The 21,517-nt window shown below is 36.1% G+C and overlaps 3 protein-coding genes and 2 pseudogenes across 6 annotated transcripts; 2 read left to right on the forward strand and 3 right to left on the reverse strand.

The window, feature by feature from the left end:
- The first annotated feature begins 1,382 nt into the window (after nucleotides 1–1,382).
- LOC120217389 lies at nucleotides 1,383–4,810 on the forward strand (annotated as a pseudogene).
- A 137-nt stretch (nucleotides 4,811–4,947) lies between these two features.
- On the reverse strand, nucleotides 4,948–6,541 carry LOC120217390 (annotated as a pseudogene).
- LOC120217680 lies at nucleotides 6,515–10,553 on the forward strand. Of its 4 annotated transcripts, none has more exons than XM_039214750.1 (8): nucleotides 6,515–6,948; nucleotides 7,027–7,230; nucleotides 7,386–7,880; nucleotides 8,038–8,148; nucleotides 8,636–8,824; nucleotides 9,506–9,730; nucleotides 10,103–10,223; nucleotides 10,300–10,553. In XM_039214750.1, exons 1-8 carry the CDS (start codon nucleotides 6,544–6,546, stop codon nucleotides 10,413–10,415), a joined length of 1,866 nt encoding a protein of 621 aa, XP_039070681.1. In that variant the 5' UTR covers nucleotides 6,515–6,543; the 3' UTR covers nucleotides 10,416–10,553. The 4 variants fall into 4 exon arrangements, with proteins under 4 accessions (XP_039070681.1, XP_039070682.1, XP_039070683.1 ...); XM_039214751.1 differs by having other exon boundaries at nucleotides 10,303–10,553; XM_039214752.1 differs by having other exon boundaries at nucleotides 7,389–7,880.
- Nucleotides 10,554–12,585: 2,032 nt separating this feature from the next.
- Nucleotides 12,586–13,562, reverse strand: LOC120217681 (ras-related protein RABA1f-like). The gene is made up of 2 exons (XM_039214754.1): nucleotides 13,209–13,562; nucleotides 12,586–13,045 (listed from the first exon to the last, which is right to left on the reverse strand). The coding sequence occupies exons 1-2, from the start codon at nucleotides 13,427–13,429 to the stop codon at nucleotides 12,613–12,615; spliced, it is 654 nt and encodes a 217-aa protein (XP_039070685.1). The 5' UTR covers nucleotides 13,430–13,562; the 3' UTR covers nucleotides 12,586–12,612.
- Nucleotides 13,563–15,032: 1,470 nt separating this feature from the next.
- On the reverse strand, nucleotides 15,033–16,570 carry LOC120217682 (rac-like GTP-binding protein RAC9). Its single transcript, XM_039214755.1, has 7 exons — nucleotides 16,446–16,570; nucleotides 16,272–16,359; nucleotides 16,095–16,204; nucleotides 15,953–16,016; nucleotides 15,398–15,462; nucleotides 15,247–15,312; nucleotides 15,033–15,165 (listed from the first exon to the last, which is right to left on the reverse strand). The coding sequence occupies exons 1-7, from the start codon at nucleotides 16,542–16,544 to the stop codon at nucleotides 15,067–15,069; spliced, it is 591 nt and encodes a 196-aa protein (XP_039070686.1). The 5' UTR covers nucleotides 16,545–16,570; the 3' UTR covers nucleotides 15,033–15,066.
- Nucleotides 16,571–21,517: the final 4,947 nt, after the last annotated feature.

Raw genomic sequence — 21,517 nt, forward strand, 5'->3', positions numbered from 1 at the left:
ATTAATATCTTTAAATATAATTTTTTTAAATTTTTTTAAAAATAAAATCTTTAAAATTACCGAAATACAACACGTATCACTTAACAAGATTTTCTAACAGTCGTTACGATTATTACACTTAAAATGGTAACATTTGTAACGTTAAACACCTAAATTAAATTACAATAAACTTTGAATAGAAATATATTTGATATCAGCACCTTTGTTTTTATACTAAATTTGTTAAAATAATTTGTTGTACACATAACCTTGCTTTTGAAAAATATTATTTTATTATTGTAAAATTACAGCATTACAAATTTTTGTTAGGAAAAGTCTTTGAAATTAAATTTTTAGTAGAATGTGATGAATATAAAATAATATTTATTTATATTTTTGTTAGTTATTAATAATATATACCTTAAAAATACAATTGTTCGAATTCAAACATAATTTTTTTTTCTGTTAACTATTGAAACCACTTAATACATTCAAATTTTTGAAAGTATTATTTTGCTCTAATAAGTCACTAAAAATATAATTCCAACATATCTTTTAAAAAATATAATCTCGTCTTAGTAATGTTTTGTCATTATGAGATTCCGCACAATAAAATTTTGGGTAGTTATGCGATACAATCTAAAATTTAAGGTTAAAAAATGGTTGAAATGAACGTGATAGAAAATATGATAAAAAATTAGATACAATTTAAAATATGACATTTTTCGTAATTTTTTTGTTGCAACTTAAAATATTAACAAAAAAGTATTATTAAAAATCACATTTTAAATTATATCAAACTTGAAATATTATATTATTTTGATCACATTTCAATCACACTTATTTCCGTCGTTTTTAACCTAAGTTGGATTACTTTCTTAGAATTTCGCTAAAAGTTTTATCAGAGCTCTGTCGTTGAAATTGTTGTTTGCTTTGAAATTATATTTTTTCACTAAAATTTTCTGGTTAGGTAAAGTCCATCATATTTACTACAATGTCATGGTTTAATTTTACCACTATTTTATATTTTAATTTCTTAGCTTTAAAAAACTATATTTTAGTTGCATATATTTCGATTATAGTTTCTTAATTTTATAGGATTTTACAACATATACTCGATTTAATTTTGTAAGAGGTTAATATAATATAAAATTTTGAATAAAAAATATCAAATTAAAGTATAATTAGATAAGTTATATTCGAACAAGAAGTGAAAGAAAAAGAAAACTTTGCTACTGAACTTTTCCCGCTTCACGTCGTTACGAACACCGTTTTTCTTTCTTTCTTCCGGGGAAAATGCATTCGATTCAATCCCATTTATGAAAAAATGGATTAAAATAATCTTCCTGATTGTAATATATATATATATGTATAAACCCAAATGAGAAAAGAAAAAGAAAAACATGGAGGTAAGGAGCATCTTTTGTTCTAGTAATTTTATTTGGCTGAATGAACACTGAACGGTTTTGTTTCATCGAATATTTATTGTTCCTTCTTTCTCGCAATTTCCCAGCACTTTCTTTTCCTTCGTCTCTCAATCTACTTTCCGTCCCCTTACAAAGTTGAGGAATCCCCGAGTCTTTGATCACTTGACGGTTAGCTTTCTAAGATAACTATTTCCTTCTATCTTTATTCTACAAACTGTCTTTGATTTCACTCTGCCTTGTTGTAATACCAGTTTTTATGTATTTGGGAAACTGGGTTGCTTTTCTTTTTACTTATGTTTCAGATTTTGTGTTTGGTTTTACTTAATTTCCCATTTTTTTGGGGTGTTGGTTTTATGCTTTGATGTAAGTTTATTGACCATGATTTCAATAATATTGGAAACTAATATTCAGTTTTCTAATTTTATGATTAAGATTAGTGATTACTGGATTCAGTTTTCATCTGGGTTGATCATAAATTGTGTTTTCATTGCGCTTTTGATTGCAGGGTTTGGTGGGAGCTGTTGAGGGCCCTTTATCCTAATGAGGAAAGGTTCAAAAAGTAACTGCAACTCAGCATCCCACAAACTCTTCATTACTAGGCAAAGAACAGGGTGGATTTACAGTTTGCGAGGAGGAAGATGATGCAACTAGTATGTTGGCTGTGCCAAAGCTTGAGCCTGATGATCAAAACCTGCAAGCAGGAGATTCTGCTGCTTTGCAAGAGGTGATTTTTTCTTCTTGAATTCTCTGTGTTCCATTTTTCTTTTGGAATTTGCTAATGGTTTGACTGTAAACGAGGTTGTTTGGCATGGTTAAGCCAACTTGGTTACCTCTCCTAAACAAAGGATTTGGAGCTTTATTTCTTTATATTATATGTTCAAAGTATTTTTTTAGTTTCTCAAACATGGTAAATGAGAGAGACAATGGAAATTTATGTTGCTAGTTTCTTTCGTTTTATTAACTCAAATGATATTGCAGAGTAGAGTAGATTACTACAATATGCACTCAAATGATGTTTCAGAGTAGAGTAGATTACTACAATATGCACTCAAATGATGTTTCAGAGTAGAGTAGATTACTACAATATGCTTGCTACTCTCTTCAAGCTGAGCTTTAATAGGGTCGTGGTTAATGATGTATGGATATCTTAATAATAAGTGGGTGTTGCTGTGAAAAGATGTATTATATATGGTCTTTTTATCAGCAGGATGCATTATATTCATTAGAGCATTAAATATGTTTCATTGATTGAATACCTGATGAATAGGAAGACAGGCATTACTAGTGAATTTCATTCCAAGACATCTTTGCACAGCACCAACAGTCGCTTATCATATTTTCTGTCTAATAATCACTTCCCCCCTGTAAATATTCTTGTTAACATTTTGTTTTAAAATCACGTTGATTTAATTGAGGTAAATTATTGTTCCTTCAGAATTTCCAGTAATCTAAATTGAGCCAATTAAGATGTTGATAGTTTACTTTATAGATGCCCTATCAAGTCAATTGCTTTATTGCCATCCTACCTTATTGAGCTTAGGTGCTAAGACTAAGCCTGGCATGTTTCTTAGGCATGAACTGATATTTATCAAGTAAATGACAGTATTGCTTTGCTTGGTTCTAGTGGCAACTTTTGAGTGGCAATGGGATATATTCTCTAATCACACACTATGTTCTTTACAATTTTGTGAAATTAATTACTGTTCTCCTGTGATTGCAGAGCTTTTGACATTTTGGTTCTTGATGGTGAATCGATTAGGGAATGACTCTTTTTCGATAAGCCTCGGAGGGCATTTTTTCATGTTGATGAAGACATTCACTGTCAAGTTCTATAATCAACATGTTCTTACAGGGTTATGGAGTGAATCTTGGGCAACATGAGCATGGCTTTCCTTTAGTCAACCAATGCAAAGAGTTGCCTTCACGAGTCTCTGCCATGCCAATTAACAACTTGGAAGGGGATACTCAACTGGAATACCATCATCAGTTTAATTTGCATCAAGATTTTGAACGCTTCTATACAGGTTATAACGGTACAGGTTTCTTTAGGGAGGATACCATTCCTGCTTGTAGCTATCTGCCAAGTATCTGCCTGCCGCCATCTGCATTCTTAGGTGCAAAGTGTGCACTTTGGGACTGTCCAAGGCCTGTTCAAGGGTTGGACTGGTCTCAGGATTACTGTAGTACCTTTCATGTTTCTTTAGCAATGAGTGAAGGGCCTCCTGTTCTGCGACCTGGCGGATTAGGCCTCAAGGACAGTCTGCTCTTTGCTGCTCTCGTTGCTAAGACACAAGGATAAGATTTGGGTATACCTGAATGTGAGGTAGCTGCAACTGCAAAGTCCCATAGAATGCTCCTGGTACGTCTTATCAGTATTGCTTTGCTTGGTTCTAGTGGCAACTTTTATCAGTCGCAGTGGAATATATTCTCTAATCACACACAATGTTCTTTACAACTTTTGTGAAATTAACTAGTGTTCTCCTGTGATTGCAGAGCTTTTTGACATTTTGGTTCTTGATGCTGAATCGATTAGGGAATGGCTCTTTTTTGACAAGCCTCGGAGGGCTTTTGAAAGTGGGAACAGAAAGCAGAGGTCCTTGCCAGATTACAACGGACGTGGCTGGCACTAGTCGAGAAAGCAAGTCATGAATGAATTCGGAGGACTGAAGAGATCATACTACATGGATCCAAAACCACTGAACTATTTCGAGTAGCACCTTTATGAAGGTGAGATCACGAAATTTGATGCTTGTGCCTTATACCGCTTGGAATTGAAGCTTGTTGATGGTAAGAAAAGTGCAAAAGGAAAACCGGTGAATGATACAGTTTTCGATCTGCATAAGCAGATTGGAAGGCTCACACCGGAGTCCCCTTCTCATAATAACCGTTGTGTCAGAGGAAGGGCTAAGATTAATGCTAAGATTGGAGTCGGAAATCCTTATTCCACTGCAGATGCAGTGGCGCCAAGTGAGAAGTTAACTGACCAGCAGCGTGATTATCTTCTTGTTGATTTAGATGGCATCCAACTTAACAGAAGAAATCCGAATCTGCTGAACCATTTTAAGTTACAGAAGTGTTGAGATTATGCATTTTCACTGGCCTTCTATTTGCAGTTCATCATTATCAGAAAACCAAAGTCAAGCTCTTACTTTTGGAACATTACTTGCCATTTTAGACAATCCTGGAGCTCATCTAACTTCTATAAGATGGTTACAAGCACGAGAAATGGCTGTTTTTCATCAGTCCATCTCCATTTTCCAGATTCAAATATAGGTAGACAACAGAAGCTAATCATATATTTCTAGGACTTTAATATTGTATGCTAAATCTTTCAGTTTCTCATGAAAGATATTCCTCTGTAATAGGATTTGCAATAAAAACACATTTCTTCAGTCATTATCAATTGATCAATGCCTGGAAACTTGCATCATTCATAATAGCATCTCGAAAACATCATCATAATAGTATCACATAATTGCATTGCATCAACATAAATTGGATTGTACAACACAAAATAGTATCTTAAAGCCCTTCCATAGAGTGTTTGCGTGGCATGTAATGGATCACTTAGGCTATTCATATCATAAGATGCTGTTAGATGTGCATACATGCACACTAACTATTGCCCACAGCAAACTAACATAATTTACAGACAGAAAGTTCTAAAGGGTACATGGCTACCACTAATCATCCCATTCAGCTGTTGAAACTCGTTTTCTGGGCACATAACCTTCATCCTGATCCACATCCTCTTCTTCTTCTTCGAGGTTGTTAACCCGCTCACATTCGTCAATCCATTCACTGTATCTGAAAAGTCAAAAGAAGAATAAACACAAGAGAGATCACACAAGAGAAACAAAGAGTGAACCCTAAAACACCACATTGATAAGCACTTACATTTCTATTGGCTCAGTCAAAGCTGCAAATACAGAAACAAAAGGCTCCCACTTGTTCCCATCACAACTACAAAAATCTTAAGTTCTTTACCAGCACAAAATTAACAGTACCACAAGTACCTGTTATTACAGTACTGAAACTTTCCTGGCGTATCCTGCAAGAGGCTTCACCAATCAAGTTCTTCATGTCACTGAAACAGATAAACACAAATACTTAGTAACCAGGGATGGATGGAAACCCTTCTACTGATAATTTATTTTCACTCCTCTAACATAAAATCCTGTACCCTTCCCTGCTTAGTACCGACAATCACAAACCCCTAAGTAAATTCTTATGATACAGTAGCTCATTTTTCACATAGTACTTCCTTTTATATTCACCAAACACAAAAATAGGTAACAAGATTACACATCGCAACGGAGGCATTGTCTCAAAATTATATCTTAAAACAAATAAAACAAGTTTATACTTACAGGCGGCACTCAACGCTTGTTCCATGATTACAGAAGGGCAGCTGAAAACAGTGTCAAGCTTATCCATTCGCTTCTTAGGCGCAGGCTTTGCTCTTGATTTCCTCTTCCCATGCTGCTTCAGTTCCTTCAGCATATCAATTCACAAACAAAATGAGCATAAAAATATAAAGAATTTCTCACCAAAACCAGATTCTTCACTTTAAGCCCTAATTAATTATTTCAGGATTTTTCCCGGGATAAATAACTCAATTAAGCAGTAAAACAAAATTCAATTTTCATTTTCAAATTTCTCACAAATAATTAAAATATATCTTTGATTTTCCTTTATTCGTAAGGACAAACACATAAAAAATTAAGAAAATTTCAAAAGGCTAACAATCCCGACCGATGAATGTATCCACCAGATTTATAAAAGCAAAAAAAAAAAAATTAACGAATAAAAATAGAATTTCATCGAAAAGGAGAACAAATAGAATTATCGACACTTACCAGAGGGCAATCTCGATAACCGTGAGGAGCGCAAACCCTAAATTTCCAATGCTTTTACGAAGTGAAGGGACGAGAAAGATACGAGCCATTCAGACTTTTTTCCTCTCAATTTATAGAGAAGATGCAAGCTGCAGGAACGGCAACGTTTTATGGAACACAGTAGCCGAGGCCCTCCCAAATCAAGCCACGTGTACATTTGCTAACATGCGCCTTCCCTTCAACGTTCAAAAACAACGAGAAAACCCTCCTAAAATCCCTAAAGCCCTCTGCTCCCATCAATGGCGTTCACTTACTCACTGTCCCCTCCATTTTTAATCCAATTACCCTCTCGTTCCCCTACAAAGTTCACATTTCCCCCCAAATTACCCTTCCGCAACCCCAAGATTCCCTTCCTTATCCTCTCCTGTTCTTCTCCGAGGCTGCCTCCGTCCACCGAACAGGAAGCCCTAAAATTCATAGCCGAATCCGATGGAACCACGCTCCCTTGTGTTCGAACCTACGAAAACGACCTCGCTCGTCTCACCCTGGTCGGAGCCGTCAGATACGACCAGGCTTTAACGGCTGCAGCCGCCGATGGAGGCCGAGCCGCTACTGAACACGTCGAGTCCGGTGTCCCTGCTATGGTTATTGAAACTGTTTACCCAGGAACCACCTCGAAAAGCGCCACTGTTTCAACGCGATTGGTAAGTTCATTCCCTCCATTTGTGAAAATAATAAATTAGTTATTAAATATGTCTTTATTTATTTTTCTTTGGGAACAGTTTTTACCGGCTAGGAAAGTTAAAGAGAATGCTCAGAAGCTGAAAAAGTCATTCTCTGAAGATGTTTTAGCTGGGACATCATCGAAAAACATACTGGCAATGACATTTAGGCAAGTAGTTATGCAACAACTTTTGAGTTTCGAATTGGTCTTGTTTCCACCTGGAACTGAAAGAGATATAGAAGACCTTGAGAATCCAAGAGAGGTTAGATACGCTTCATTATTTTCTTATTTGTGGATTGTGTTCTTTGGGTTATCTGTATGGCGGATTTTTTCATGTAATCCCATAATTAATGTCTTTTCTGCAGGTTCCACTTGATACTGATGGGTTCAGTTCTCTTGTTATGCATTTACTATTAGCAGGTTTCGACATCTTTCACTCTCCGGTCATCAGAAGAAACGGTTATCTCTGTGCTTGGTGAAGTTGTTTGCATCTTGGCTTTACAGAGCACTGAAAAACATTTCCTGGAACATTTATTGGGAAAAACTCCCTCTAACTTCTTTGGCTGGTTTTGGAAGTCGAAAAAGATCGTGTCAAAAGATTCATCTGTTGCTATATATGAAGTGTTTGAAGATGAGATAGTTCAAAATGCAAAGAGTCTTCTTGACAGTTTTAATTCGAGTAAAGAGAGTTTCAAAGGTATGGATTTGAGGCGGAAAAACTATTGGTGGTCTCAACCTTTGCAGTCTAAGTTGGAAAAGATTGGTGGTCATGAGTTTAGTGCTTGGACAAGTGACTTTATACCTGCATATTGGCTAGAAATAGATGCAAACGCACTTAAGGGTGTAAAATTTGAAGGATGGAGAGAATCTAACGAGAATAAGTGGCAAGTTCTTTTGACACACTCCCAAATGGTATTTTATTCCTTCCTTTTGGTGTTTGTTCTTTTGATTTGCATGCCATCTATAATTCTTTTTTTTATAATTAAGGTGTAGGTTTCATGTTTTATTTAGTTTTATACCATGCCATATTCATCTTATCCTTTTGATGCTAGCTTACAAAAATTTGTAGGTTGAACTGGCTGATATATTAGATATGTACTATGAAGATATCTACACACTGCCCAAGAAACAACTCCACTTTGGTATGATTGCTAATTACAACAGCTTGTCCAAAGCAAAGGTATTGAAATGTTAAAGCTTGAAGCTTTATTGTTGTTTGGTTTTATTAAGCATAAGTTTTCCCATGGGCAGAGCTCCCAGTATTTAGTGTTTAGAAATTTTAAGATGAAAGATGATTGGAAATCATTTGCAATTTAATAAATCAGCTAAGTAAATATTAAACAAGTTTCAAAGCTTTTTATTGTGGAAGTATGTGTAAAATTATTGATAATGCTTGGAGAAGCGTTAATAAACCCAGTTCTGGCTAGACTTATGAAGGGCGTTTGAAACAATCTCATGGAAAATATTCAATATTAATAGTTAGTATTTCATTAACTATATTCTATATTTGACTTTTGTGAAATTTTTGCGTTCCTTCACTTATTTTGTGGGATTTTTTTCTGAGGTGTTTGGCCTTTTATGATGTTGAAGGATCCTGCTGAGAAAGTATTGCTGTTTGAATTGAACTAAGTTCATAGGCCTTGTCTTATTATTTCTTTTTCTTACAGAGGAGCTCATCTTTCTTCAAAGTAGTAGCTGCCACTATTGCAAGTGGAATTGTTCTCATTACCATCAGTACTCTTAGTCAAGTTAGTTTTCCTCGGCTAGGCAAAGGAGGAAAGTACCCTGGAGGATCTAGGTCTCCATCGTCATCAATTACTGAGCATACAACAATTCAATCTGTAGACTCTGAAAAGGTGTGAATACACTGGTTACTATGTAGCTTTCTACTAATTCATTGTCAGTTGTATGTGTAATTGTTATTGTATCCATGCTTGGTAACTTAATATTAAGATTAGAATAGGCAAACAAGTTTCCCTATAAATTTTCTATGTTATTAGAGTCTTTGTGACCTTATACAGGTTTTCAAAAGATTCATGTGATTTAGGAATGCAATTGATAGGGCCCCTTTTTTTGTTTTTCAACTGAAGAGGAATCTTATTGAAGCAAGATTAGCAACAAGAGAAACAATATTAATAGCTAAACAACCCAATCATCGGAGAAGAGAAACTCTGAGGAAGGCCATGAACTATGCCTAGTAAAGTAACTACCAAAAAGGATAGAATTTCAAGACATAGTCATCAGGACTCATCTTGTTGCTAGTTTTGCTTGCTGATTAATTTGCACTATTGTTAGAGCAATGCCTAACCAAGCTCATATGGCAAGAAGCAGGTCTCATTTTCCAAAAAAAATTATTTCCCAAGATTTAAAACCATGATCTACTGCTCTTTGAGGAAGGACGTGTATTTCCTATTTCTGACTGTCTAAAACATTAAATTTCAGTTCTCTTTTATCTTTTATGTTATATTCAATTATTATTATTATTAACGAAAGTTGCATTTGATGTAAAAACTAATATATTGACTTTATATGGATAGTTGGGGACATTTTGTGTATTGGTAATCCGAAAGATTAAGGATGCTTTTGTCTGGCCTGATGACATAGCAACAGAAACCAATCTTGGTGCCTGGATTGGTGAAATACCAAACTACTTGAAAGTACCTCATCAAGTATATTCTGATAGTGAAGCTTCAACTAATTCTGCTGATGTGGAGAAAATGGATGATATAAAATCATCAGTCCAGGATATTGCTAGTTATCAGGTAAACTCCTTGGTTTAAATTTTTCCTTTTATTTTCCGTCTGCTTTCTAGCTATATACAAGGTATTAGAAAGAAAAGAGGGAGAAATGAGAAAGTGGGATCAAGCTTAAGTCGATTTTAGTCACTGACATGCTTTATCTTGTGTGGAAAAAAATTAATCCATCTATTGAGCTTTCTGTCGGTGTCTATTTAAATCGCCTTTGCTGGCAACTATAACTGAAAATGGTGTCTATTAAATCACCTTTGCTGGCTACTAAAACTGAAAAATGGTTGCAATCCAGGTTTCGGGTCTCAATTAAAATGTGATCAAGCTTGCCATGGGATGGCATCCTGTATTCTAATTTGCTTGTTTGTCCCTTTGGTTGGCATCTAGGTGGTTTTATCAACAGATGGGAAAATAGTTGGGTTACAACCTACAAGTCGGGTGGGTGTCAATCATTGGGCTGTTAACCCCTTAACAAAAGAGCTATATGGTGGGAAGAAACTTTCCCCTGGTGAGAACTTACATTTCTTATGTAACCTGCTGCTAGTTGGCTTGGGCTAATATTTTCATGTTATGCTCGTGTCAAGCAGGTTTAATCGAACCTCGTCTTAATATCCAACTTCCGAATGAGATTGTTGTCATTGAGTTGTTGATGTCGGTTAACCCGGATACCTGCTTTGCATTGGCTAGACCACTCCGATGATCATTGCTTGGTTTGGTTTATAAGATGAGCTCATTGTAATAATGTTGATGGCATCAATAATCCAGGTGTTTTTCTTTTGTTATTAACAGTTTTGGTTTGAAGTTTGAGAACACTTAGAGGTATGTCTCCTTGTACGTATGTAATGAAGGTTGCAAATAGAAACTTGTTGCAGTTATCTGGTTGGTTACAAATGGAAACCGTGGTAATTATTTATAGGGTTAAAACAATTTTATTTAAAATAAAGATAAAAAAATAAAATACTTGTATCAAATTTATATCCAAAGACCAAAGTTTTAAGCATACTCAATTATTAAAAAAAATTCAAATACAGATCATTACATTTTATCTGCCACGTGTGTTCAACTTACAGGTGGCTTGAAAACCTCGAGGTGATATATAAATCTTCGTTATTGAGAGTCGGGTCTTCAATCTTAGTATTCCCCTGGTTGTTTCAATCATGTCAGAAAATCCGAAACCTGAGTCCCATCGGAACCCACCTCCGAAATCAATCCCAGAGATAGGACACAACACGGCCTCCGATTTCTCGGGCCATAAAAAGCTCCGTTATCCGAACCCACCGACCTATCAAACCCGGACCCATCAACACTCAGAGATCAATGGAGGTACGCCATCAGGCAGTACAGTCGATGGTACTCCCACGCCTGGGGCACTGCCATTCTTGCCGGGGTTTCCTTTTTCGCCCTCGGTTGGGTAATTAAAGGCTCTAATCCTCTTCCCTCTTTCAACTCCGACTCTAACAAAAATGACCATCCAAAGTGATCTTCCGACCTTCATCAGTCTTCTGGCAAGTTCTTAGTTACTTTTTATTCAGTCGGTTAATTTGGGTATTTGAGTTGATAACTGCAGCGCTTGAATTAGTTTTCCTTTCTACATCTAGTTTGTTTGAGCTTTGAGTGTGATTTGATATGTTGGATACTAGGTTTTGTAATTATTATTTGAATTGGAATTACAAGCTAAAACCAAATCGTTATTTCAATTATTCCCATCTTTGCTATTCATGGCTATTGGAAATATAGTAGATAACAATTGAAAACAAAGAAGACAACTATAATGCCCGAAAAGTGTTCGACAAAATGCTTAAAAGAAACACCAAAAACCCCAAAAACAAATAATCAGTCTGGCAATGTTTTCTACTATAGCCTTATTACAGCACAGCATAACCACAGCAGATTCTAGAAATCCACCTCACCAGACTTGATCGGGCAATGCTTTCTGCTGATCAAGTGTGAACGCAGCATAATAGTCTTGCTTGAAAAGGACAGACTTGAACTTGACTGAATGCCCATCAATCTAATAATGGCTTTCATATTTCAGGGTTGCAGTGCACTTAATCCCAAGCTATCGAATAAGTTGTTTCCAGTCTTTCTGATATTAGTATATGCTTTAATCTTCCACTTCATTTTTTCCTCTTTGCTTTATTTCATAATTCATTGTATCCACCTAAATTTGGGTAGTAGAACAATTGATCAAGAGAAGAATTTTGAGAGGCGCTGCAAAACATGCTGATTTTGCTCAAAGGACATCATTTTTACTGCTGGCTGGCCCTAACTCTAATTGTTCATTCTTATGAATTTTGCCAACTTGTTTCTTTATAGACACTGGATATCTTTGGTTTTGCCACTGTTGATCCAGAATGAACTTACCGTTGGAGAGGCCATTTTGTTCAGGAAGAAAAGCCACTGAAATCGGAAGAGATTGTGGTGTGCTTTTGAGCTACTAGTGTGACTGGATATTGATGAAAAATGGCGTCTTTAGACTCTGTGTTGTTTTCTTTTTAAGTCATTTGTTCATTGATGCTCTATCTTGTTAGAGATTGCGGTGTAAATTTTCCTTTAGGTTATGTGTTACACCCTCCAAAGTTTGCTATCTACTTGGATTTTGAACTTGGATACGAGTGTTGGATATGTGTCCGATCTTTGGTGGGTTATATCTCCATTTTTATACCCGAATATATGTAGGCAATGAGTATCAAGTACTTTAAGAGAGAGGATGTTCACAAGCTCAAAGGAATCTATCATTTTGGCATTTCATCAAAAACAATAGTTATGATGGGTTTATCATTTAAAGCATCGTGTGATATTGACAAATGAAAACAACATAAAACCATTGATTTTAAGCCCTAGAGTTAAAGCCAAACATAGACGTGAACAAAGGGCATAAAATTTTCAAAGCCGACTTAAGACGAGCAACATCCGGCTTTTTTCATGGCCGACACATCGTCATTCGATCTAACATCAATCGTTTGGCCTTTTGGCAAAAAGGCCGGGTTGTCTCCAACTTCAAGAGCTTTCCTCTTTGCAAGATGATACATCTGGGTTAGCACTTCCGAGAATGCATTCTCAACATTGAGAGACTCGAGTGCAGATGTTTCCATGAAATAAATGTTCTCATTTTCAGCAAAAGCCTTGCCGTCTTCTGTCGAAACTGCTCGCAAGTGGCGCAAGTCCGACTTGTTTTCGACCAACATAATCACGATGTTGTCATCGGTGTGATCTCTGAGTTCCTTGAGCCACCTTTCTATGCTTTCAAATGTATAATTACGGGTCACGTCGTAGACTAGTAAAGCACCAAGAGCACCACGGTAATATGCACTGGTTATTGCACGATACCTTCATCAAAAGGAAGAAGATAGATTAGAATAAAACACCATTAATTCCCTATTTTGCAGGGAGAACACCAAATAAAAGGACCCGAATCCTCAAATGAATCAAAAACAAAAGAAACACAGATTAAAATCTCATCTAAAATTGAATTGAAAACAAAAAAGAAGACCTTTCTTGCCCAGCAGTGTCCCAAATCTGAGCTTTAACAACCTTAATGTTGACACGGATATTACGAGTTGCAAACTCAACTCCAATGGTAGGCTTAGAGTCAAGGGTGAACTCGTTTTTTGTAAATCTAGTCAAAAGGTTGGATTTCCCGACACCAGAATCCCCGATCAACACCAGTTTAAACAAGTAATCATAGTCCTCATCAGCTCTGTAATATCCCATTTCTCTTCTCTTTTTTTGCCTCTTTCTCCTCTTGTTCTTGTTCCCTGTTTTTGCTGTCCGATGTTGTCTTCAATTGAAGAAACACAGTATATTTAAAAAGAAACACAAAAACAAAACAAAACAAGAAAAGGAAGAAAAAAACGCCCTTTGTTTTGTTTTGGATGTTTTTGCTTGTTATTTGGATAAATTACTTGTAAAAGTTGGCCTTCATGGGGGAAGGATTCTGGGTTTTGGAATCCCTGAAGAACAAGAGATACAGCTAAACGCTTGAGGAAAATGGCTAATATTAGAACAGCTGGGGCGAGTTACCACTTTTCCCGTGATTTCGGAGGGCAAAATGGCTTGTTTTGTTTGGTAACAATTACATATTAAAATTCCGTGCGATTTTATTTTTATTTTTAAAAAAATTATCTCCATTCAAGATTAAATTCTTTAATTTGGTAAACAGCCAGTATAACAGGATATCATCTCCAAGAATATATTCTTAAAATATACAATTAATCAATTTATTTTATTCAATAAATTGGATTAATAGTTAGATATTCACTCAAATTCTAATTAAAAATTAAGTTGATTTTTATCGTGATTCTACTAATGAAATATTATTTGATGATTAAGTTTATTTAATTAATAATTTTTATAAAATAAAAATTCCTAATGATCAAGTATTTAGCTCTATAAATAGAAAGCATAATTAAATTTTTATAATTATAAGAATTTTTTTGGAGATATATAATTACTTCATAGTTTTTATAAATTTTGGGATTTACATTGCATACATAGTTTTGTATGATATTAGGGGAGTGATTTGAGATACATGAAGTTTTGGTATATCTTTTGGGTTTTGAGATACGTGAAATATCATATATTTGTATCATTCATTTATTATCTCTACATTTACAATAGATTATTATTTTTCAAATATTTGAAAGTAGACAAGATTGAATCACGTTAAATCTCATCTCCATATATGTCTTAATTGTAAGGGAGAAAATCTTAATCGATCTAATGATAATTCAACGGATATTAAATAAAAAATAAAGTTATTGAAGATTTGACAGTGAAGCTTCAGCATATTTAGCTTGCATAAGAATCAGACTTGTTTACATTTATTTAGATGTTGGTAGAATGTTTTACGACATTGACTTTGATATATATAAGATTTTTTGAGATACGTAAGATAAGATATCATGTATTTAAACTCGTCGTGATCTCTACGTTTATAATATATTATTTTCTTCTTATCCGCGGAGATAAAAAATGTGAACTACATTGAATCTCAACTTTATAGATATTTTATTTCATATTAATTTTACTTTGATTATTTTTCGTTTATGAATTTATAACATTGATTAATTTTTCTCGTTAATAACGCGATACTCTTATAACATGAAGACAACTTGTTTGAGTACACTACACATAAAAATTTTTAATCTAAATTATTACTCAGAAAATTACAAAAAACGTGCCTCACTTGAAAAAAGATAGCTATGGCAAAGATGATTACAAACTTTTAATCGATATATATGCTTTGTGTATATATATTCATATGGAATTTATGTAAAAGAAGTAGTGGTAAATGTTATAGCAGATAGTCCTTGTTTCTGCAGACAGCTTTTGATAATGTTGTTTGGGATTCAAAGGAAAAGACATGATCTTCTCTTGCGAGTCTTTTTCTTTGGTTTTGGTGGCCTCAAAGCTACCTTTATTGCTGTATCGAACACAGCCTTCACATTCTGAACAAGAACAAATGGGAATGTTATGCCTTTCAGACATTTGCAGATTAAGATGATTTTGGATTTTTGGAAATAGGGTACCTGCTGGGTCTTGGAGCTGCATTCAATGTAAGTGACTGCTCCTATCATTTTCTTTAGTTCCTCACCCTGCTCACCAAGTTTCCAACATGTATTTGAGTTCCGGATTCGATTCCGTGCCCGACACGAGTATGTTTAATTTTCGAAAACTTACTTGAGATGTTGTTATTGCTGTTGCTCCTGGATGATCACTCAAGAACTGCTTGTCATCTCGCAAATCTGCATTTGGTTAGCATCAAATGTAAAACATGATTTATATTTACTGATGGAAGAAATAAAATTACCACGGTGTTTGATTGTTTACCCTTTCTAGTTTAAGTAGAGAATTATAGACGGTGATTCTATGAAGGAAATAGAGAATAGATAAAATGATAATCAATGAGAGACGTTGAGAGAAAAGTCTCATCCTTCAATTTTGCATGATAATTTACATATAGACTTTCAATGTTAATATCGAACTTAAGGTGATGATGATTATTTATAAGTCGGTCGGATGAGTACATCTAATCGTCATATGATAAATTTAACCGATAATGGGATTGATAAAAATCACGTCAAGAAACTATAGTTGTCCGGAAGATATTGAATTTCAGATACTTCTAAGAATATCGAAGACCTCAATAGATGAATAAAAGTACAGTTTGTGGAGCAGGTAGAAAATTTTAATTTTTCTTTGAAAAAACAGAATGTGTTGATAAGGTCAGCTTACCTAGTTTGGTTCCAACAAGCACAATTGGGACATTAGGAGCATAATGTCTGAGCTCGGGAATCCACTGTTAGCCAAGAATCCAGTCGTCGTTGTGTCAAAGGGAGCATTAAGAAAACAGTAAGAACAGAGGCATCAAACTTACCTTTTTGTGGATGTTCTCATAACTGGCCTTGCTAATCAGGGAAAACGCCAGCAGAAACACATCGGCTCCCCTGTAACTCAAAGGTCTTAGCCTGTTGTAATCTTCCTGCCCTGCAATTCACAAAACTCAGACTCACTCCACACCATTGATCATAAAGCTGCGAATTCATCAACTTACCGGCAGTGTCCCACAACCCGAGGTTCACCGTGCTGCCGTCGACCACCACATTGGCACTAAAGTTGTCAAAAACCGTCGGAACATAATCCTAAACCACAAAAAAAAGAAGAAAGCCAATGCTTATCACTTCCCCACATACATGAAAATATTCAACCATCTCCCATCATTATTTACCGTGGGAAAAGTGTTGCTGGTATAGGAAATGAGCATGCAAGTCTTTCCCACTGCTCCATCACCAACGGTGACACACTTGATGAATCTTGCTGTGCTCATTTCTTCTGTACTGGGACCTTGTTGCTTTCAATGGGTGCAATAGTGAAGGATAAAAGGAAGGGAAGCAGAGGAAGGGGGTTTTAACAAGCTGGTGCAATCCGATCATCCAACTTCAAAGTGGAATGATTGCAGGGTGTGTTATCTTGTCTTGAGTGCAAGGATATGGCTACAATATAGGTGAGTAAAGTGGGTTTGGTGCCGCCGTTAGTTGGTTTAAGTGTTGGTGAAGGGAGAGATCATTGGGACTAATGATGGTTATAATTTTATAAAAACAAGTTGCTTTAGGGTTTGTTCAGTGGACCTGTATTCTACATTATGGGAGACAACATGATTATATGACATTGAGAAAAACAATCAAATTACGATATGAAATAATACGAAAAATAAATGTGAAATCTAATTTTTTCTTAAAATATAACCGACTAAAATCACTTTAAATATGAAAAAAATAAATAAATAAATTTTAAAATAAGCATGTAGATTGCATTAATCATAAAAAAGTATAATATAAAACAATAGTTAAGATATAATGAGGACAATTTTAAGTAAAATATAACGGTGAGACAACAATGTATAGAGATGGATGACTCTAATGTCTTCTAGCACCAAAAATAGAAGAGAAGAACATGTTGAGTATCCAAAGCAGATGAATTATAAATCAATCCCCTTTAATCGTAGTCTCATCATACCATCATAAAAAGAACAGGTGATGAAAAAAGATAGACCGTCGAAAAGAAGTGGTGGTACATGATGCAGAAGACGGCTATCGGATAGAGACCACGGGCAACGGTAGAAGAATTTCACTATGAGAAAATAGGAATTACAATCTCTCTCGATCTACCAAGGAGAAAACAATGATAATTATCTCTTGATAAAAAGGAGAAAACAACTCTCAAGAAACTCTCTAAATTCTCTCTAGTATTGGAAGAAAGCTAGAATGCTTTGGATGTTTTTGAAGCTAAATGAGCCAGGGTATTTATAGTAGAAGCTTTAAGGATTAATCTTATAAATACCCTAAATTACAATGACTAATTGCATAGTTTTACCATCAAAAAATTCAACAAAAGTTTGCTACCTAAATATGACCATTTAGCCGCCCATGTTTTGTTTACTTTTAACAATCTCCAACTTGAAGATTTGATTGGAACAATCATATCTTCACACCGTTCTTTCTATCTTGTACCATCATGTTGCTTACGTCTCTGACAGACCACAGGAGGATTGACACCAGGTAAATTTATCCGCGTTGATCGCCTTCGTCATGAAATCTGCTATATTGTCTTTGGTATGAATTTTCTGTATATCTACCGTCCCTTCTTCCACCTTTTCACGAATGAAGTGGTACTGAACTCGTATGTGCTTTGTCCTTGAATGAAATGCTGGATTCCTTGCTAGATGCAAGGCGCTTTGACTGTCACAAAACAAAGAGACATACTCTTGATTGTGCCCAAGCTCCTCCAATAGCATCTTCAACCAAATTGCTTCTTTACTGGCTTGTGTAGCTGCTACATATTCTGCCTTTGTTGTGGATGTAGCCACAACTGACTGCAATTTTAAAACCCAGCTTATAGCTCCACCAGCAATTTTGAACACATATCTTGTAGTAGATTTGCTTTTATCCAAATCTTCTGCATAGTTAGAATCTACATACCCATTGATTAATAAGTTTGATCCTCCGTAACATAATGCAACATTTGAGGTCCCTTTGATGTATCTCAGAATCCTCTTTACTGTATTCCAATGCTCTTTGCCTGGATTTGCCATGTACCGACTAACCACTCTCACTGCTTGTGCAATGTCTGGTCTTGTGCATATCATAGCGAACATTAAACTTCCCACTGCTGATGCATATGGTACTCGAGACATCTCCATCCTCTCTTCTTCACTGCTAGGACTCATACTGGAGGATAATTTGAAGTTAATAGGAAGAGAGGTAGAAATTGGCTTACAATCTTGCATGCTGAATCGTGACAAGATTTTCTTCAAGTAATTCTTTTGTGAAAGCCAAATCTTCCTATTACTTTTGTCTCGGTGAATTTGCATCCCTAGAATCTTGTTTGCTGATCCCAAGTCCTTCATTTCAAATTCCCTAGCCAGTTGTGCCTTCAATTCTTCAATATGATCTATGTTGGGTCCTGCAACCAACATGTCATCCACATACAACAGTAAAATAACAAAATCGTTATCACCAGACCTCTTGAAATAAGCACAATGGTCTGCATTAAGTCTGTTGTATCCAAGGCACATAATGAAAGAATCAAATCTCTTATACCAACACCTCGGTGCCTGCTTTAGACCGTAAAGAGATTTGTTCAACCTGCAAACCAAGTTCTTCTTTTCTTTTTCTTCAAAACCTTCAGGCTAGAGCATATAAATTTCTTCTTCAAGATTTCCATGAAGAAAAGCTGTTTTAACATCTAGCTGCTCTAGATGTAAGTCCAATGTAGCACACATTGCCAAAACTACTCGAATTGTTGTTAGTCGAACCACAGGAGAAAATATTTCATTGAAATCAATACATTCTTTTTGAGCATATCCTTTGACCACCAGTCTTGCACGATACCTCTCAACTTGATCGTCACCATTTCGCTTGATTTTGAAGACCCATTTGTTACCAATTGGCTTCCTTTCTTGTGGTAGTGGCACAAGGTCCCATGTATTATTTTTATGAAGGGCTTCAATTTCTTCTTGCATCGCCATCATCCACAGTGAAGCATCTGAGTTGTTTATTGCCTCCTGGTATGTTGATGGCTCACCGTCCTCTGTTAAAAGGTAGTATGCAATATTACCTTCTATAACATAATCTGAGTGCCAATTGGGACGTCTTCTCACACGATCTGATTGACGAGTTGTTGGAGCTTCAGAACTCTCTGGTTCTTGTTCATAATGTGCTGGTTCTGCTTCAGAAGAATCTCCTTCTTCAACCTCTTTTCCACATGTATCTGTGTAGTCTCTGACTTTTTAGCACTATCATCGTCTTATTTTCTTTGTAGTTTATCCTCTACAAAGATAACATCCCTGCTGATGATCACTTTATGGGCAGTGGGATCCCACAAGCGATACCCCTTTACACCATCAGCATACCCCAATAATTTGCTTTTCCTGGATTTTGGATCCAGCTTTGAAATTTCTTGGGCGTTGTACATCACGTACACAATACTTCCAAATACATGGAGGTTTGAATAATCAGCTGGTTTACCAGTTCACATGTCCATTGGTGTCTTCAGCTCTATTGCAATTGATGGAGCTCGATTCACCAAATAACAGGCGGTATTGACTGCTTCTGCCCAGAATGATTTTTCTAGGCCTGCATCCCTCAACATTGCTCTTGTTCTTTCTAACAAGGTTATGTTCATCCGCTCTGCCACTCCATTTTGTTGAGGAGTGTTCGCCACTGTGAACTGTCTTTTGATGCATTCTTTCCTGCAAAAGTCATCAAATTCTTCGCTTGTGTATTCTCTTCCATTATCTGTTCTGAAACACTTGATCTTATTTCCAGAATCAAGTTCCACCCGCAATTTGAAGTTTTTGAAAGTTGAAAACACGTCTAACTTCTTCTTAATAGGGTGCACCCAACATCTCCTAGAGTAGTCATCAATAAATGAGACAAAGTATTTTGCTCCACCTAGGGACGTTATTGGTGCTTGCCATACGTCAGAGTGAACCAATTCTAGAACACTTTTGCCTCTAGAATTTGATGTGTTGAATTTCAACCGGTGCTGCTTACTTGTTATGCAATGCTTACACAAAGGAAGTGATACCTTTGTTAAGCCTGGAAGTAGCTTTTGCTCCACAAGGACTTTCATTCCTTGTTCTGACATGTGTCCAAGTTTCTGATGCCATAGCATTGCCGAATCTGAACTACATGAGGCAACAGAGGCTTCTGCTTCTAGCAAAGTCTCTCCCTTCAGCATGTACAAGTTTGCTGCTATCTTTTCGCCTTTCAGCACCACAAGCGCTCCACGGACCGTGTCTCAATCTTGCTTGCATTATTATCCAACAATCCGTAGGATATTAAAATTTTCTTCAGGCCTTTCACGTGTCGTACATCTCGAACAACTTTAATTGTTCCATCATACATCTTCAATTTGATGGTTCCCACGCCAATGATCTCTAAGGCATGATCATTGCAACTATACACAGATCCTCCCGAGACAGGTTCATAATGATGGAACCATTCTCTTCTTGAGGTCATGTGATATGTTGCTCCCAAATCAATGAGCCATATATCTGCAAATCGTTTTCTTCCTTCCACGGTGGTTGACGCTTCACAGCATAGAGCATCTCCATCATCTGAAGTGTTTGCGGTATTGCCTTGTGGATTGGAGTTTTTATTTAGACTCCAACAATCCTTCTTCAAATGACCCTCTTTCCACAGTTGTAACACTTTAAATTTTTCTTGCTCCTCGAATTCGATCTACCATGTTTGTGACTGCTGCTTTGGCCACATTCTGTTGATCTCCCTCTCATCGTTGTCATCATTGTCAACACTTCTGATTGTTGCAGATTTACTTGTCTGTCTTCTTGTTCTTGCGCCGATTTTCTTCTTGTAGAACAACAACTGCAACATCATCAAAGACTAGACTAGTGACATTATTGTTTGTCAAGTTGATGATGAGTTGATCATACGAATCCGGTAGACTTTGAAGTAGAAGTTCAGCACGTTCTTGTTCTCATATTTTACAGCTTAAGGATGTAAACTGAGAAAATAAGGTGTTCAGTATATTTAAGTGCTCCGTCACTGAAGTAGATTCTGGCATACGAAGAGTGTACAATTTCCTCTTAAGGAAAATTTTATTGTGGAGCGACGTGGCCTCGTACAATTTGGTGAGATGATCTCATATCTCCTTAGCTGTCTTCTTCTCCTCGATGCTTGACAATACTTCATCTGCTAATGCTAGATGAAAGTTTGCCATAGCATTCCCGTCCATCTCGTTCCATTTGATGTCATCTGCGAAATCCACCGGCCTTTT

Source organism: Hibiscus syriacus, unplaced genomic scaffold (genome assembly GCF_006381635.1).
Source record: "Hibiscus syriacus cultivar Baekdansim isolate YM2019G1 unplaced genomic scaffold, ASM638163v2 tig00110187_pilon, whole genome shotgun sequence".
In the NCBI taxonomy this organism is placed as follows: Eukaryota; Viridiplantae; Streptophyta; class Magnoliopsida; order Malvales; family Malvaceae; genus Hibiscus; species Hibiscus syriacus.